We start from the raw sequence: 17,544 nt of genomic DNA, 5'->3' as shown, positions 1-17,544 counted from the left end.
AAAAAAATAGATCCAAACTTTGTTATAGAAAAGATGCTTAGAAAAGAAAGATTACTAATTCAAAAGCTTACGTTGTAACAACAATAAAAAGTGATGAAAGGCTATTTATGTTACTGATCTACTAAAACACTGGCTTGAAAATGTCCCTAGTAAAAGCTCAAATTCTGGTATCTTTTCTTTTCTTTCCTTTTTGAGAGAATGAGCATGGCGTGCAAGCAGGGGAGGAGGAGTGGGAAAGGGAGAGGAAGAATCTTAAGCAGGCTGCACACCCAGCATGGCTTGATCTCATGACCATGAGATCATGACCTGAGCTGAAATCAAGAGTTAGATGCTTAACCGACTGAGCCACCCAGGCACCCCTAGTTTTGGTAACTTTTAAGGGGATTTCTTAAAAATCTACTAACAGTGGACCAGGAATGGATGATGATTAAGGGAAAGAGAGAAGAGACATTTTTGTTCTCATCTGCCCCCTGGAAATGCTTATAGAAGCAACTCCAGTTTGGAAATCTTTTCATGCTACCATTTAGCCAGTGGACATGCACTTAGAAGTCAGAAGAGTTATGACTACAGAATTCCAAAACTGGTGGTACTAACAGCACAAAAGACTCCTGGGATCATGCCAGAATAGAAAACTAAAGAAAGACTAGAGATTTATTCCAATAAGCCACAGTGCTTGGTAAAAACCCAAAATAAGTTAAAACCCGTAATAAATTGGAATGTCAAAATCACAGCTGAAGGGGAAAGGATATAAGGAATTATTTCAGACATTCTAAAAAGAAAAGACAAGATACTTTAAATATATCTCATCACACCAAAAAAGCAAGGAGAAATAACGGGAAAAACTTGAGAGAATGAAGGTGCAACCACTATGAATTTCTAAAATTTGCTAATTGATATGGAGTTTTCAGAAGTCATTCTTCAAGAAAAGAAACAATCTTCATAGATGGTAAGGCTTATTACTGAGTTTTCGGGTTATATATGTCAATTCCGGTCTACTGTCATGAATTGACTGACGTCTTAAAAAAGTAAAAACCATACAGTGCCCGGGGTTTTCTTTTTTGTATCAGCTGCTTCTCCTATTAAGTTCTGCCAATATCTGTGACTAGGTAAGACAACTGTAGATCTAGAATATAAAATAATAAAAGATCCTCAGACACCAACTTCATTTTCCAAAGATAATGCTGGGAATTTGGTTGGGTTTATAAGTTATTACAAATGTCATAAATATGTCAGGCAGCTAGCTGATCATTCTCTTTTGGGCTGTGTGACTACAATATTTTTGTCTATCATAATAATGTTCTTCTGGAACTTTGAAGAATGAAATTCATGGGATTTAGGAGTAGAAATATAACTTTGGAAATGCTGAATGAACATGAGTTCCTATGAAAGACTCCCAGGCTACCACCACTGAACAAATTCAGGGTCCAACTAGACTGAATAAGACATGTCTGAGATGGTACAGAATAAAAAATATAGATGGAAGAGAAATATGTTCTAATGCATAAGATTTTAACTTCTACTAATTAATGCCAGGGAAGAACAAAGATTAGTATTGTTCTCTTGTGAGACAATTTGAACAAATTTTACAAAGTTTTATAGTACTGGTATTACATATTGCTGTCTAAGGAACTTTCTTACAATCCTATGTGTTAAATTCAGTGGAACAATAGGATTATGCCTTATTTTATTTTTATTTATTTTAAAATTTTTTTAACGTTTATTTATATTTGACAGAGAGAGATGGAGTGTGAGCCAGGGAGGGACAGAGAGAGAGGGAGACACAGAACCCGAAGCAGGCTCCAGGCTCTGAGTCATGAGCACAGAGCCCAACTTGTGGCTCGAACCCATGAACCGTGAGATGATGACTTGAGCTGAAGTCTGATGCTTAACCGACAGAACCACCCAGGTGCCCCAATTTACTTTAAAGTTTGGGCCCTCAATGCAGGGCCCAAACTCACGTACCATGAGACCACGACTCAAGCTGAAACCAAGGTTTGGATGCTTAACCAACTGAGCCTCCCAGGCACCCCAGGACTATGCCTAATTTTAGATGAGAAACACATTCAGTTAATTTAATAATATAGAGCTCTGGGGGTAAACTTAAAGTGAAGCAATCTTCTAGTTCATTTTAGTGACTCTGGGAATGACACTGAAACATTCATAGAGACTGGGGCAAGGAGTCGGGGGTGCTGAAGCACTTAGCACAGTAACTCAACATCTCCAGGGCCTAAAGTGCCTTCCTGGGTATTAAGCACAGTCAGCTCTAACATATGTAGGTTTGTTATTAAGAGAGAGAGAAATAGGGGTGCCTGGGTGGCTCAGTGGGTTAAGTGTCCAACTTCAGCTCATGTCATGATCTCATGGTTTTTGAGTTTGAGCCCTGCACTGGGCTGTAGTGACAGCCCAGAGCCTGGAGTCAGCTTTAGATTCTGTGTCTCCCTGTCTCTGTCCCTCCCTCACTCACACACACTCGCTCTCAAAAATAAACATTAAAATTTTTTTTAAAAAAGAGAGACGACAGGGTGGGGGGGAGAAAGGGGAGGGGAAGGAAGGAGNGGGGTTGAGATGACCAGTTCACTAGTCCTAGCTGGATACTAAAAACTGAAAAAGTTGTTTTTATCAGAATCACAGGAATTCTTAGAAGCCTCTGATGTTTCCGTGAGTTAAAAACACCCCTGTTACAGTACTGCCCAAGCTGTTGAACTCACTGGGTCAAAAGAAACAAAATTATTAGGTGATTATTCAAAGAGAACTGACCAGTTATTATTGATCTCCCTCACGACACACATTCTAAGGGAAGCTCTGTAGTATTTATCAAAGCCAATATCACAAGATAATAGGGTTTAGCAGTGACAAACATGGAACCTTGACGGCAAAGATGAAGGGGTCAAGTTTTCTTTATGGTTTATTCTGCTTTCTCACACAAACTCTGAAAGACCTAGAGAGCAAACTATTAAAATGTTCAGGAGAAAAGAAGCAGGAAGCTCAGCAATCAGGGTCTGACTACAGTTTATACTTGAAATAAAGACCCTGAGGATCCCAAGAGCTCTGTCTAGGGTAGGTGACCAGATAAGGATCTGGAATAGAAATTCAAGCAAAAAAGTATACATGTAACTGAGAATATTCTCAGTCCTACGATGTAAGGTACTCCTTGAGCAGTAGGAGATTAGGTCAAGAGTTGGGATCTCAGCTTTCAGAATGGACTATCACAGCTTATTCACAAGTCAAAACTGCCTGGATATGGAAATATAAATTACAGTTCAGTCCTACAAAAATGCAAGATATAAAATTTTAAAAATGTGATTTTACAATTCAAGTAACAGAAGAATCTAATTCAAAAGCCAAACTTAAAATATAAGCAACTGCAAAAATGACATTTTACACCCGTTACTATAGATGAGAAACCATAAATGAAGCATCACTAAGTCAGTGTACACCCTATCTAAAGATGATTTAAAATTTCAAGAGAAAAAAAAATCTACTGTGACAATTTTACCAGCTTCATTTTTTTAAAAATCTAGTACTTTTAGTTCTGTTCTCCCTAAAAGTAGTCAATAAATAAATAAGACCCAAGTTCCTGTGTCTTATTAATAATTAATAATACTCACATTTCTTCAGTTTACATATCAAATGAGTAAATGGAAGCACACTACCTAACTTAGGCAGATATTAGGCTAGTCAGAACATTTAGGGATTAGTTCTGGGTATTACATTTGAAAACATACAACAGATTCTATCCAAAGGGTCAAGTTTCTGAAACTTTAATGTGATCAACATATTTCAAATATAAAATAAAGTTATGAATATTATGACTAAAAGACGTAAATATGGAGAAGAGCAAGCAAGATAGAAAGAGAGCCTCTCTCAGATTTGAAGACAATGATTTACAAGAAATGCGATGTTGTGAAGCACCTGGCATAGCATCAAGTATATAGTAAATATACCATAAATATGAGTCTCCATCCCTCCTTACACGAGGTGGTAGGACTAATACCAACTGCAGAAGTCATAGAAACTCTGAGTCAAAAGGCAAGAAACTGGTAATAGAGATAAACAATAATGAACACAACTGCCTTAGAAAACACCGAGTCCCCAACATTGGAGATATTCAAGATGAGGCTTAAGGGTTTTCTATCACGAATGCTATAGAATTAGTAATTCCTGATTTGTGCAGGAATTTGGACCAACTGACCTCTAAGGTGCCTTCTAACTCCTTACAATAGTGGGGTGATCACCAGAGAAATGATCACTCTAATTTCTCCTCTTTCCTCAAGTATGTCACTTAATGTAAACTGATAGGTATCTTACCTATGAGATTCTTGCTCTCCTTTCATTTTCTCTACTTTTGATAACATATCATCAACTTTAAATGTTTTCCTGGAAGAAACAGATAAACAAAATAATCACTTCTCCACTGGGGAAAAAAAACAGATTACACTTTAACGTCACTATAATAGGCAAGTTGGAAATCTGATTTTGATTATTTTTAGTAAGATAAATTGTGGATTGTTAGCCATAACAATGAATACTATATTGAGACAGTGTATGTTATAATACAGCAGACGAGCCTTCAAGTCCCATCTCAAATGCTAACTTTTCCATGAAACCTTTTGTAATTATTCCCAAACCAGAGTGATTTCCCCTTACCTATGACACTTGGCTTATATTTGACATTTAGGAGACTAAATGTCTCCTTGCATAAATATTTTATTTCTCTTCCTAGACTGTAAGTTCCTGAAAGGTAGAGCTTGCTTTTCTTCAAGGAAAGCCACATAGTGCTTCACACAGTACCTTTTGAAGGCATTCGAGCTCTCTGCTCAACTGAACCAAACAAATGCAAATCGTGTGTACTGTGAAATATTCGTACTTCTATAAAGTAACTTGACAAATATATGCTAGCACTATCACATAAAATATATCTGAAGTTAACAAAGCATTCTCAAAGATTATCAGCAGTGGCTCAAGTTAAATGATATGTCATATCAAAGAGATGAGTGTCAACCATCTTGAAAAAATTCTGAAGTTTAGGGGATACACCCATCAAATCATAATAAAATTATTACCTTTTAACTTTGCAAGTTTAGAGAAAAAAGTATTTTCTCCACAAAACAGAAACTCAAATTAAGAACTCCCAGACACTCCCAAGCAAAGTGAGAATGAATGAACGGACTCCAGAACAAGCCTCATCTTAGTTTTTAAGGTGGTCTATTGTATCTGTCCTAAGATAGAGGCTAAAAATCTAGACCTATATGTTAACTGGAAATGAATACTCCTCTTCATACACATACATTTCCTCAGGTTTAAAACAAGAAAAGCTTAGTGTATTCTACGTAAGCTGCTTTGTAAAACGTGAATTCAGAATTTAGATAGTAGAAATTATTAATGTGCTCATTCCTCAAAAAAAGCTATTATACTCAACTACTATAGTGTAAAATTATCAGTAGAATAATTTTAATGTAAATATTATTACAGTAAAACACCAATAGGAAGAGCAGAATTGATGCAATCTATAATTCAGGTGAATAGCCTCCATTAACAAAAGATTTTTTTTTTAAAAAGCTTCTCTCTTTACCTTTAGAGTTACTAAAAACTTCAATATTAAAGTTTCATCCAATGAGCACAGTTAAGAAGCACTTTAGGAAGGATGGCAATATATTTTCAATTTCCACAGATAAGAGAGAAGAAAGGAGGAAAATGTAGTATTATAGGCTACTTACAAAAGAACTTTTTAGTATAAATCCTGAAACGTACTACTGAAGAAGGTTGTAAAGTTACTGGAAACTTGTAAGAACATGTTTATCTTTATGTAATGATTAAGAAGAAATCCTGTCCGTAGGAAGAAAAGTTAAGACTAGAAGTCACAAGACTCATCTCTTCCAACATTATGGACGTGTGCATAGGACAAGTGCACAGGAAAGTTGAATATTAAAAACCATTTGAAATAAGTAAGATCATAAAGGCAATCCAGCCTTCCTTAAGGAAAAAAACCAACCACATGAGCAGCTATACAAAAGCAACCCCACTCCGAGCACCAAGTATTTCTGTCCTTTACAAAGGTACTGAAACAGTAGGTCAGATTTAACAAGGGAAATGGTTATCAAAAGATCATCAAAAAGGAGAATATTTTTAAAATTCAAGAAATTCCAGGAAATTGTCTTGGGAGGATTCAGAAACAGCTTATGTGAAATCCAGTAAAATGGATTTAATAAAAGATGCCCTTCTTCTCACCAGTATTTCCCCTGTATCAGTGTTGTGTTAGTCTAAAGAATTTGAATACTTCCATGAAGAGAGACTAAAGTACAAGGTGAGTTTAACAAACATATCAGAATTAATATTACAACTGAGTGTTTGACTTCAAAGGGAGTGATATATTTATTCCAACAATGGATATTATGCTATTACAATAGTAAAAAGGGAATTCCAAAAACATTTTGAACAAAAGGATAGTATTGAAAGCAATTTTGTAAAAAGAGTCCCCAAAACATGGTTAACAAAGACCACAATCACTAGGCTAATTTACCACCCTCCAAAGTCACCAATTACTCTGAAAAGAACAGCACATTCATTTAAAGATGTAGGTCGTATAATTTGTTAAAACTTAATTTTAACGTCTCTCATAAGCCAGGCATATAACAAAGGCATTAAGTGATTCCTAACGTGCTTTTGCATGAAAATAAACTATGGGATTTATGTTTCTTGTCTGGTAAACTGCTGCAGAACTCCCCCAAAAGACAATTTTTTGCCTAAAGAACAATAAATTAAGAAAAGTAGCTTCTACTATCAAACTTTTAAAACTGTCTCCACCTATTAACAGACAACAGAAACATATCCCACAATGAGACAAATAGTCCAGAAACAAATGACAAAATAATGATTAGATTTTAAACATATTTTGTATTTATTTATGAATTAACTCATACTTATTTTGAAAAAAAATTTTTTTTTTAAAGATTTTATTTTTTAGTAATCTCTACACCCAACGTGGGGTTCAAACTTACAAACACCCCCCCACTCCCAAGATCCAAGATCAGGAATTGCATGCTCTACTGAGCCTGCCCGGAGCCACTAAAAACTTAAGTCACTTTAAAATCAGGCCGCAACCTAAATGATAACTCAAGTAATCTTCCATATTAAAAATACCAGAGTAAAAGTTAACTGCTTAATCAAATTCTCCTAGTTTTATAGACTAAATCAGTGGTCAGCACACTACAGACCATACGCCAAATCCAGGGCACAGTCCACGAACTAAGAATGGTTTTTATGAATAAGTACTTGCGACTGATTTGATAGAGAATCTAAACCCAAATTAAGGAGAAAGTCATCTCCTCTCACACCACAAAAATAAAAGAATCCCACACTTCTGACTAGTAGGCCTGTATTATAAAACACTATACTAAATTATTATATTTTAAATTTCATCAATAAAAAATTTGCAGCCATTTGTCAACTCTCTTTTTGTGTAAGTACCCACCCACTTTCTACTTAATAACCTCAATTCTGCCTCCTGGACCACAAAGCCTAAAATATTTACTATCCGGTCCTTCAGAGAAAACTCTGCTGAACTCTGGCATAGATCAAATAATTGCACAGACAGGCAAAAAGCTGACAAATTTAATTCTGTTGCCTAATCCATCACCTTCTTCCTAAGTTATTTAGGCTCTTGGCAAGCTTCACCTATTAAATGTAATGCGCACAAGTGCATAATCGCTCCCACGCTCTCTGTTCAGAAAGATTACCAGAAGACAAATTAGTTTTAACATTTCCATCCTTCAAAATACACATAGATATATCTACAAAGCTAAACCAAGTCTTGCTATTGAAACATGATGCTTACTTATTAGTAACCAGAAGGAGCCTCTATAGGAGTTTGGTTTCAAAGTCTATTGGGATAATTTAATGGTTTTAGGGAGTTAAGACTAACAATACCAAATGTTTAACACAACTTCACTCCTTTAAATTTATCACTGTTGACTTGATATGCTCAATAATCTTGCATGTATGGTAAGAAACTAGCATTCCATAATTACATATGGTTAAATATTACATATTATAAACAAAAATAAGCTCTGATCAACACCTCCAGACTCTACCTGAAAACTAGATAAGATAATTAAGGCTTCTTATTTTTTAAGAACATTCAATGTACTGACTTCAAAAGTATTTCCTCTGTTAGAAAGACCACCACCAAAGATATAAAGTGAGACTTTCTGAATCTATCATTATGGAAGCAAATTCTTTACTGTTAAAACATATAAGAAATATTTAAAAATTAACTTCATATATCGAAGATGGTTCCCCTGAGCCCTTTAATATTTAAATCCTAAACTTCTATCAAACTTGAAAGAAACTCCTAGCACAAAATAAAAATGTTAATCAGTAAAATTACTTCATATACTTCACTACTAAATCATTTCTATTAGGAAAAAATGTGGTAATAAACTGGGATTTATAAAAATGAACTTATTAAAAATCACTTGGCAATCAATTCAACCATTCTTTCATCTCTGTTTTCATGTTTAATCTTTAATTAGAAATAATACTTTAATATAAAACTTTAACATCCTTTGATCAACTCGAAATAAGATTCATAAAATGTTACCTTTTGATGTTTGTTCTGGAGTTTCGATGAGACATGTAAGTAAGAGTCCTGTGCAAAAATATTGGCTATAAAAAAAGTTTTAAAAATATTAAAATTAAATAGGTGAAATTTTAGGAAAAAATAATATTCATTAATTTTATTGATTACTTACAGCTATAAGATTTCGAGTTCGAAGAAATCTATAGATCTGTGTTGGTTCTAGGTAACAGGAAACAAAAGGATTATTTAAGTTCTCAAGAAAATAACCAATCTTGCCAGTATTATAACTAATGTAAACCAATCACCTGCATGAAAATCATGTACTAAATATCGATATCAAGAAAATTAGCATGCACAATAAAATCAAAAGACATTCAATTTATGGCATATATTCACAAAACCCACCTACAATTATTTTAATGTTTATTTTGAGAGAGGATGAGAGGGGAGGAGCAGAGAGAGAATCCCAAGCAGACTCTGTGCTGTTAAGAGCCCCATGCAGATCTCATCAACCGTGAGATCATGACCTAAGCCGAAATTAAGGGTTGGATGTTTACCCATCTGAGCCACCTAGGTGCCCCTCTACATTTATTTTAAATTTAAGGTCCTCTACAATCTTGTGCTTAAGACTTGCGTTTCTAAGGTAGCTACTTTTTAAACTAGTCTTGCAGGTAGAACTGAAAAGTAATTACACTGATTTAATTTAGCTAATTTAAACAATTTATAACCCATCTCCTCCCCCAAAAAGTAGCTGAAATGAGGTAGCTGGGATTCACCAAAGGAACATACTGATACCAAATGACAAAATGAAATTTTCATCTTTTAACTGGTCTTCTAAAATATTTATAGTAAACCAAGACAGAATAAAACTGTTTCCTAGATATCCTAAAATAGATATGAAAGTCCATCAATAATGGAAAAAAAATAAAGACTCAAACTGTAGTTAAAATTTCCAATGAATATTCAGTTATAATTGAAGTTTGTATCTGTTTTGTTCAATGTAAATATCATCCCAATATGTGAATACTACCTCAGAATATAATTAATCCACAGATTCCTAGCCTTTTAAATTCTATTTAGTTAAAATCAGTTTGCCTTTATTAAGTAAAAAGTACCTTACATACAAATATATATACATTCATGATCTATTAGTTTCACATTTCTTTAAATAAAGGAGTATCAAAACTAAAGATGACGGACTATATCAGTAAATACATCAAATCATTTCAACTTGTCAGAAATTAAGATCAATATTACAGAAGAATCAAGCTGTTTTGTGACAAAATCTCGCACTTCATGACAGTTTGCTCCCCCCAAGGTAGACTCATCAGAAAGCAAAATAGCTAAAACTTTCTCGGCAGATTTGTCTTCTCATAACATTTAGAAAGAACTGTTTAAACGTCCACTTAATCGTCAGGTAGTTTAGTTTTAGAGGCAAATAAACAAAAAGGAGAGATGATATCTTAGAAGGAGTACAAACATGTGATGTTTATTGTCATCACTGCGCTTCAGTTCTCTACCATTTTTCCAATTTAAAGCATCTCCAGAATTTTCAAAGTAGATTAAGCAAAAGAAATGTGAATCTCCCTCAAGCAGGTTCAATATTCGTTTCAATAAAATCGGAAATTCCTCGTATTAAATTCCAATTAGAATTTCATGAGGCACTAATCAGAGAGAATGAAAGGAGGGTATTAAACAAGGTAATACGTCTTTTCAGGCACAGCTGATACCATGGCCTTAACATATGCCACGGTAAAATTGTAAATAAAGACATTCCGCGGTAAAGCCGAGTTTATTCAAGTTTCTCTAATTTAGCCATTAGCAATCGTCCGAATTATAACATGTACACAAAAGCAAAAAGGAAAATTACCAGAGTATACTACTCATTAAAGGACAGTTGAAATTATTCGCGGTCTTTATGTTTTTAATAAATTCTATTGTTTTATTTCTAGATACCTTGCCTCCCTTATCCAAATCATGTCCTGGCCTTGGCCCCTTCAAAAGAGACCGTGAAAGCCGAAATTGACATAAGAAAAATGTTACGGAATTAAAACACAAGTACAACGCGCAGAATTCCGAGGTCGTCCCAAGACGCGATGCTTCAACACCACCTGCCTCAGTTTATGCACCCACGAAATGGGCGGCTAGATTTGAAAGGTTAAAAGCACCAAAAGCTGCCATGTTCACAAGCAGCACCAAGTTGGTGCGAAAGCGTTTCAGACAAATGACAATCGGTCGACTTCTCTGCGCTCATCTCTTCACGGGCTTCATTTTGCTCCTCAAAACCTACAACCGAAACCCCGGTACTTCTGGAGTAAAAAAAGACGTGAAAGAAAGCAAGAACTAGTCTCGGGATCTGACTGCATCCTCAGTCCAACTGTAACCGCNTTCGCCCCCCGCCCCCGACCGTAATCCCTGAAGTGGATACAGCCCCCTCAAATTTCTCCCTCCACTCCCAAATCAAGTCGAGTCCCGGAGAGGAAGGGGGGCCCAGCACGAGTGTCCCGGCCCCCTAATGCTGGGAGAGGGGGTATTCCTGCCCTCAAAGCCTCAAACGCACTCACTCTCAAAGGCCTGGAGGAAAAGCTCGTGGTNGGTTCCTGCCTCCTCCCCCCGCCAGCTATCCGCCGGGCGGCCCCGGAGAGTAAGCGCCTGCAATACCAACCGCTCGCCCCAGCAGGCTCCGGCGGACCGAGGGGGGAAGGAGGAGAGAGGGGAGGAGAGGGGAAGGGAAGGGAGNCGCGCTGCCGGCCGCGGGCCCGGCCGCCTCTTTGAACTGAATTCGCGGGAAAATTAGGGGTCGGAGCGGCCTTCCTGCTGGCCCCGGTGCATTGTGGGGAGAGAGGGACCCGGCGAGCGGCTTAGGGAGCCGTTTCTCGCCTTCGGAGCGTCGTCAGTCACCGCCCCCAGGGGGGTACGAGACCCCTGAAGGGAGGCGGGCCTCTGAGGAATTGGGGGCGAGGGGCCTATTTAATGAACTGAGATCCATTCCAGATCATCGAGTCTCTAACTTCACAGGAAGGGGCCTGTCCGGGGGTTGGGTGGGTCCGTTTCTCGTCCGAGGGGCCCCCGGGGCGTTGATCGCGCGTCCCCTGTCCCCTTCGCCACCACGTGCCCCCAGCCACCCATGGCCGAATCCCACCCAGCAAAGCCCTTGAGAAGATTGGGGGCAACCAGGGGGCTGTGGCTGCCGCCTTCGGACGCGACCGGGCTCCACCAAAGAGAGCGACTTCTGTGTAGCAGGAATCACCTATGAAATAAGGAAAACTATTTTTGGTCGGTGCTTTGAAGCTTCAGGATCGTTGGCTGAGAAAGTCGTGGTTTCTCAACGTGCTGGAAGTCAAACCTAGATAACTGATCGCCCCCCCCCCGCCCCCACTCAGCCCGGCCAAGCACCATACGAGTGGGCAGAGGCGTAAACTGAACTGATTTCTTAAACGTAGGTTTAACCTTATTGAGAACCTATTCGTTCTGTGCTCAGAAATCAGAAACTTGAAGGAATCTGTGGTTTTGCTGGTCCTGCTTAAAAAAGACAGATCACAGGCCCGATTTTAGTCTGCTCGTACACACGTTTAATTTCAGCTGGGACAAGGTGATCTCTGAGATGTTCTTCCAATTTAAATATTGTGATCGTACATTACACTAAAATGAAACATTATCTTCAGAAATCCCAATCTATAAGCCCAGAACCATGTCATCCTTTCAATAACAATACTTTCATACTTTGAAATGTCTGCTTTGGGACCCTTATAAAAGTTAACTGCAAAACACTATCTTTGGAATGGTTTTTCAAGCCGTTTACAAAACTAGCGCCTTTGGAAGAGTTAAACATCTGAAGTACTGATTTTAATCAAAGCATTTGTATATCTAGGAATGATGTATTTAATATGAACTATGGCATTTCAGGAACGCATCTGAAATAAGGCATACCTGTTGCTGATATTTAAAGTATAGCCTATATCTTAGATAAAAAGTTCAGAATGCTCTCATTTGTTCTATTATTCTGTGCTCTCCGAAAAAACTCCACCCTCTCAGAAAAAGAGGTGGGGTTTTTTCTTTTTTAGATTTCTGAAATAAGCCTTTTCTGATTAATGCATGCCACGAAAGCTTGTTATAGATCTTGATAAACTGCTCGTCTAACTTTGCAGGGTTAGAAAATGAAGTTTCCTCATTCGGTCGGGGTTTAGAGAATTAAATCACACGAGGCAAATCACAGAATATCAAGTTAAAGACTAGAATGCTAATTTATTAACAGTAAATATAACCAGTTAGTGATCTATTATTTATACAGGGTTTTCCCTTTGCCGGGGATGATGAGGGACAGGTACAATCAAAGAAAAAGAGTAAGTCACAGGCTGTCATCAGTGTTTGATGAACAGAGAAATAGAGCTAAGGGAGCTGGGATGTTCTTAAAGGGTATTTCCCATGAGAACTCCATGTTATTAGCATTCTTGGCGTAGGCATGGGCATGGTGTTGACGTTCGGTAGTTAACCAGTACTGGTCTTGAGAATCCAAGCCAACCATGCTGTGAAAGAAGCATTGTAACCAATTCTCACTTTTTGTATTCTTTGTCTAGAATATGTGTAGAACAATGGAAAAAATCGTATAACCTTGGGCAAGGTAGAGTTAACTGATGAGTTGTCTTACAGTCTACACAGTCACATTTTGTGCCACACGCAAAACGTTTGGAGAGCATCACATGGCTGGTCCGTTTCTGCCGCCAGCTTACTTATTTTGTGTTTCTATTTCTAAATTTGGGGCGGCCGCTGTTTTTGAATCTTGTCATGCCTCTCTTTGAAGGCACTAAATACGATCTAGCAGCAGTTCAATCTGATAACTATCATTATTCAAAGTAATGATGATGGCAAATAATAGTTTGAGATACCTGTAAGAACTGTAATGTGATACGGAAATATCTGTAATTTCTCCTGCTGTGATCGACCTATCACCGATATTAGTAGTTGAAGGAAATGCTAATTTCAGTTAGAAACTCCTTGAATCTGATTCACAACCCCTATGTTATAGCACCAAATCTTTTTCCTTCCACTTTGCTGTAACCTCCTGAGTGCCAGGATATTGGGTGATTTGTCTTAGTAACTTGGATAATGTCTATTATTATGCCTGGCATAGAATAGGGAGGGACTCATCCAGTGAGTTTTGGTGAATAAGGATGAACACCAGTGCACCAGTATAAGCAACAATAATGATTGAGTGCTTACCATGTGCCAGGCAGTATTTTAAGGTTTTGTTTGTTTTTTTAAGTGGGCTTCATGCCCAGTGCATGAAGCCCAACACGGGGCTTGAACTCACAACCCTGAGATCAAGATCTGAGGTGAGATGAAGAGTCAGTCTCTTAACCGACTGGGCCAGCCAGGCATTCCAAGGTTGTTATTGGTGGGGTTTTTTTTTTTTGTTGTTGTTTTTTTTGTTCTTAGTCTTTAAAACGTTTTATTTTTAAGTAATCTATACACCCAACATGGGTCTCAAACTCACAACCCTGAGATCAAGAGTTGCATGCTCCACCACCTGACCCGGCCAGGCACCCCAGTATTTTAAGTTTTTAACATTTTTAACACATTCAGTCCTTACACCAAGTCTCTGAGGTAGGTAATTATTATTATCCCCATTTCATAGATGAGGAAACGACAGCAAGATTCATTAGATAACTTGCCCAAGAAAGTAATGGAGCTGGTATTCTAACGCAGACCGTTTCCAGAGCCCTCACTCCTGACCATCATGCCATGAAACTGGAGAGTTTTAGAGATAAAAGATGGTGCACATGTCATTTCTAGGTCAAGAAAGATCAGTAAATATTACCTCTGATATGCTGAGGTAAATAATCATCAGCATTGGATGCATTTGCTGACAAAACCTAAATGTAAAAAAAAAATTTTAACATTTATTTATTCTTGAGAGCGTGAGTAGAGGAAGCGCAGAGAGAGAGGGAGACACAGAATCCGAACCAGGCTCCGGGCTCTAAGCTGTCCGCACAGAGCCCAATGCGAGGCTCGAATTCACAAACTGAGAGATGATGACCTGAACTGAAGTCAGACGCTTTAAGCCACCCCGGCGCCCCTCAGTTTTCGTTTTTAAATTGTACAGTGTCTTCCTATCCTCAGTCCGCTCCCATCACCTTAATATTAAGTGCTGAGACTATTAAAACAAGCCAATAAATGCTATATCAGAAAAATATGTTTTAATCTTGCTGTAAGGAAACTAAAAAACTATATTTGCTAATAAGTTCTTAGAGAAATATAATCAAGTGTGATTTTAAAGAAATGGTCTCTCCTTGAGAATAGCAGTAGCCTTCCTAATAAAAGTTAGTGCAAAGGGATCATTTTAACAGTTCTAGTCGAAATTTAAAGCCAAAAGTTAATTTTTGTTTCTTTTGTCTAGAAAAGACAAACATGGGGAACATGGAACATTTACTGCAAACTATGGAGTTTTTGTAACAAACCGCTGACTTGAACGTGTGTGTTTATCTGGAGTTAACTAGATATAATAAGGATGGTAGTAGGCCATTGTTAGAACCCCTGAGACAAGAAGAAACTTGATACTAATAACCTGAGGGATGAAAAAACACCTGAGACAAATTGAAAATATCTAAACCTGAATTTTTGGGAGGCCTACATCTGGAGACAGCTATTATCCCTGTTGTGTTTTTCTTTTCTTTAATGTTTCTTTACCTTTTCATAACTTTATGTTTAATTCTAAACAAAAGCAGAAGTGAAGTGATATTTATTGAACATCCTATCCTTACAACAATCATAAGCCGTAATTTTCGTTGCTATCTGTGACCTCACGTACATGTAACTAAATCTCAAAGAGATTAACTCATCATCCCACAGCTTGTAAGGGGGTTAGCTGAGATTCGAGCCCAGTTCCAGGAGACTCAAAACCCCATGTGTTTTCCAGTACAACAAAAGTATCCGGGCTGTCATGTTGAAAGCTCCAGAGTTTCAAATGCTACCCCAGGGAAAAGGCAAGGCTGCACTATGGTGGCTCTGCACCCCGGGGCAGCTACTCTGATTTTATCTATTTTATAATTCATTTGAAGATAGTGGTTGTAGTTACTAACCAAATTTGTTTTGAAAAACACTCCATTACACGATGCTGCCTTTCCAAATCTGGTAATGAGAAACAATGAGTTAAAGTGGCACTAATCAGGTATTCTGGGCTATACTCACCTCAAAAATTAACAGCACTAAAACCAAACCTATAAGAATAATGAAAACTACTTCATTTCATAGTAATGAAATATAGATGAAAAAATCACTTTGTGTATATGTTAATGCATGCTCTGCTCAGGAAAAAAAAAAATTAGTCTTGCTGTTGTTACCTCTAATCTGTGTGTGAGCCAGGCGCCTGGGAGGCTCAGTCCGTTAAGCACCCGACTGCAGCTCAGGTCATGATCTCATGGCTCATGAGTTCAAGCCCCACACAGGGCTCTATGCTGCTAGCTCCGAGCCTGGAGCCTGCTTCGATTCTGTGTCTCCAATTCTCTCTGCCCACCCCCCAAATAAATAAAAACATTAGGGGCGCCTGGGTGGCTCAGTCGGTTAATCGTCAGACTTTGGCTCAGGACATGATCACAGTGTTCGTGGGTTCAAGCCCTGCATCAGGCTCTGTGCTGACAGCTAGCTCAGAGCCTGGAGCCCGTTTCAGATTCTGTGTCTCCCTCTCTGACCCTCCCCTGCTCATATTATCTCTCTCTCAGAAATAAATAAAACATTAAAAATGTTTTTAATAAAAAAACAGAAAATAAATAAAAACATTAAAAAGAATAATAATCTGTGTGTGAGCTTATTATTTCCAAAATAAATATTTTCTGAGGAAAAAACAGCATTGTTACGTAGCTGTCCTTCATAAGTCACGAGGTATTATAACCACTTCCATAATACTACTATAGTCTGTATATTCTTTCTTTTTTTTTAATTTTAAATGTTTTATTTATTTCTGAGAGAGAAAGAGAGGGAGGGGAGGGTCAGAGAGAGGGAGCAGGGGAGGGTCAAACAGAGAGGGAGACACAGAATCGGAAGCAGGCTCCAAGCTCTGAGCTAGCTGTTAGCACAGAGCCCGACGCAGGGCTCGAACCCACGAACCGTGTGATCATGACCTGAACCAAAATCGGACGCTTAACCGACTGAGCCACCTAGGCGCCCCTGCATTTTCATTTAAAGTATAAATTCGTCTAAATTTCACCAGTACTATTTACTACTGTTAATAGGAACAAATTAAGAGTAAAAAAGGGCCTTTCTTCTTAGCTAGTTTTTATTGCAAATATCGTTCTTATTTCCGTGATGTGATTTTTGTTTGAAGGGCATTATTTAGCAATTACTATTCAGAAATTGTGTTATATGAAGACACTCTTAGAGTTAGAGGAAACTTCGTTTCTAGTTTAAGCCTCTTCATACACTTGAGGAAATGGAATCCTAGAATTTATAGTAATTTGCCAAGATTATACCGGAGGTTGAGTGCATGTTGAGAGAGAATCTGTTTGCGGAAGAGTTGTCTCCTAGCTTAGAAATTCGGTGTTGTTTAAGATGTTTCATGTACCTCACACAAGAAATGCCTTTACCCACCTTACTCTACTCAAGATTTTATTTCTGCCTACACACGATTCAGTGGAACGAGTTCCTGGTGAAATGTTGCTGTTATTCCCGGTCAAACTACTATCTGTGTTTTTCTTCACACTCAAGGCTTAGCCAAAATGCCGATCTTAGCCAAAAGGCCGAAAAGCGATGGCTTCGTATCTCTTAATGTCAGCCTCTAGGAAGATTTTTCCTAGGACCCTGTAGCAATTTGAAATCTGCTGTTAATCCATCGAAAGGCATTGTCATTCCATATTGGCCTGCACTTGTTAGCACTCGAATTAATTTTTGGCATGGAAGGTGCCACAACTTGCTCATGTGACTAGTTTTAGAAAGTTGCCACCTTCATGACTGAGCTGAATGAGGGAGGTACT

General features: G+C 37.9%; 1 protein-coding gene across 1 annotated transcript in view; it reads right to left on the bottom strand.

The window, feature by feature from the left end:
• Positions 1 to 11,707, bottom strand: part of SUZ12 (SUZ12 polycomb repressive complex 2 subunit) — a 45,836-nt gene extending 34,129 nt beyond the window's left edge. Inside the window, exons 1-5 of the mRNA XM_077749860.1 lie at positions 11,595 to 11,707; positions 11,143 to 11,354; positions 8,751 to 8,797; positions 8,600 to 8,664; positions 4,309 to 4,377 (exon numbers count right to left, since the gene is read on the bottom strand). Coding sequence (XP_077605986.1) covers positions 4,309 to 4,377; positions 8,600 to 8,664; positions 8,751 to 8,797; positions 11,143 to 11,354; positions 11,595 to 11,707 — 506 coding nt within the window. The remainder of the gene's footprint in view (positions 1 to 4,308; positions 4,378 to 8,599; positions 8,665 to 8,750; positions 8,798 to 11,142; positions 11,355 to 11,594) is intronic.
• Positions 11,708 to 17,544: the final 5,837 nt, after the last annotated feature.

Source organism: Crocuta crocuta, unplaced genomic scaffold (assembly GCF_008692635.1).
Source record: "Crocuta crocuta isolate KB4526 unplaced genomic scaffold, BGI_CrCroc_1.0 scaffold149, whole genome shotgun sequence".
In the NCBI taxonomy this organism is placed as follows: domain Eukaryota; kingdom Metazoa; phylum Chordata; class Mammalia; order Carnivora; family Hyaenidae; genus Crocuta; species Crocuta crocuta.
The sequence above is the reverse complement of the archived record's forward strand: the minus strand, read 5'-3'. Positions and strand labels throughout refer to the sequence as shown.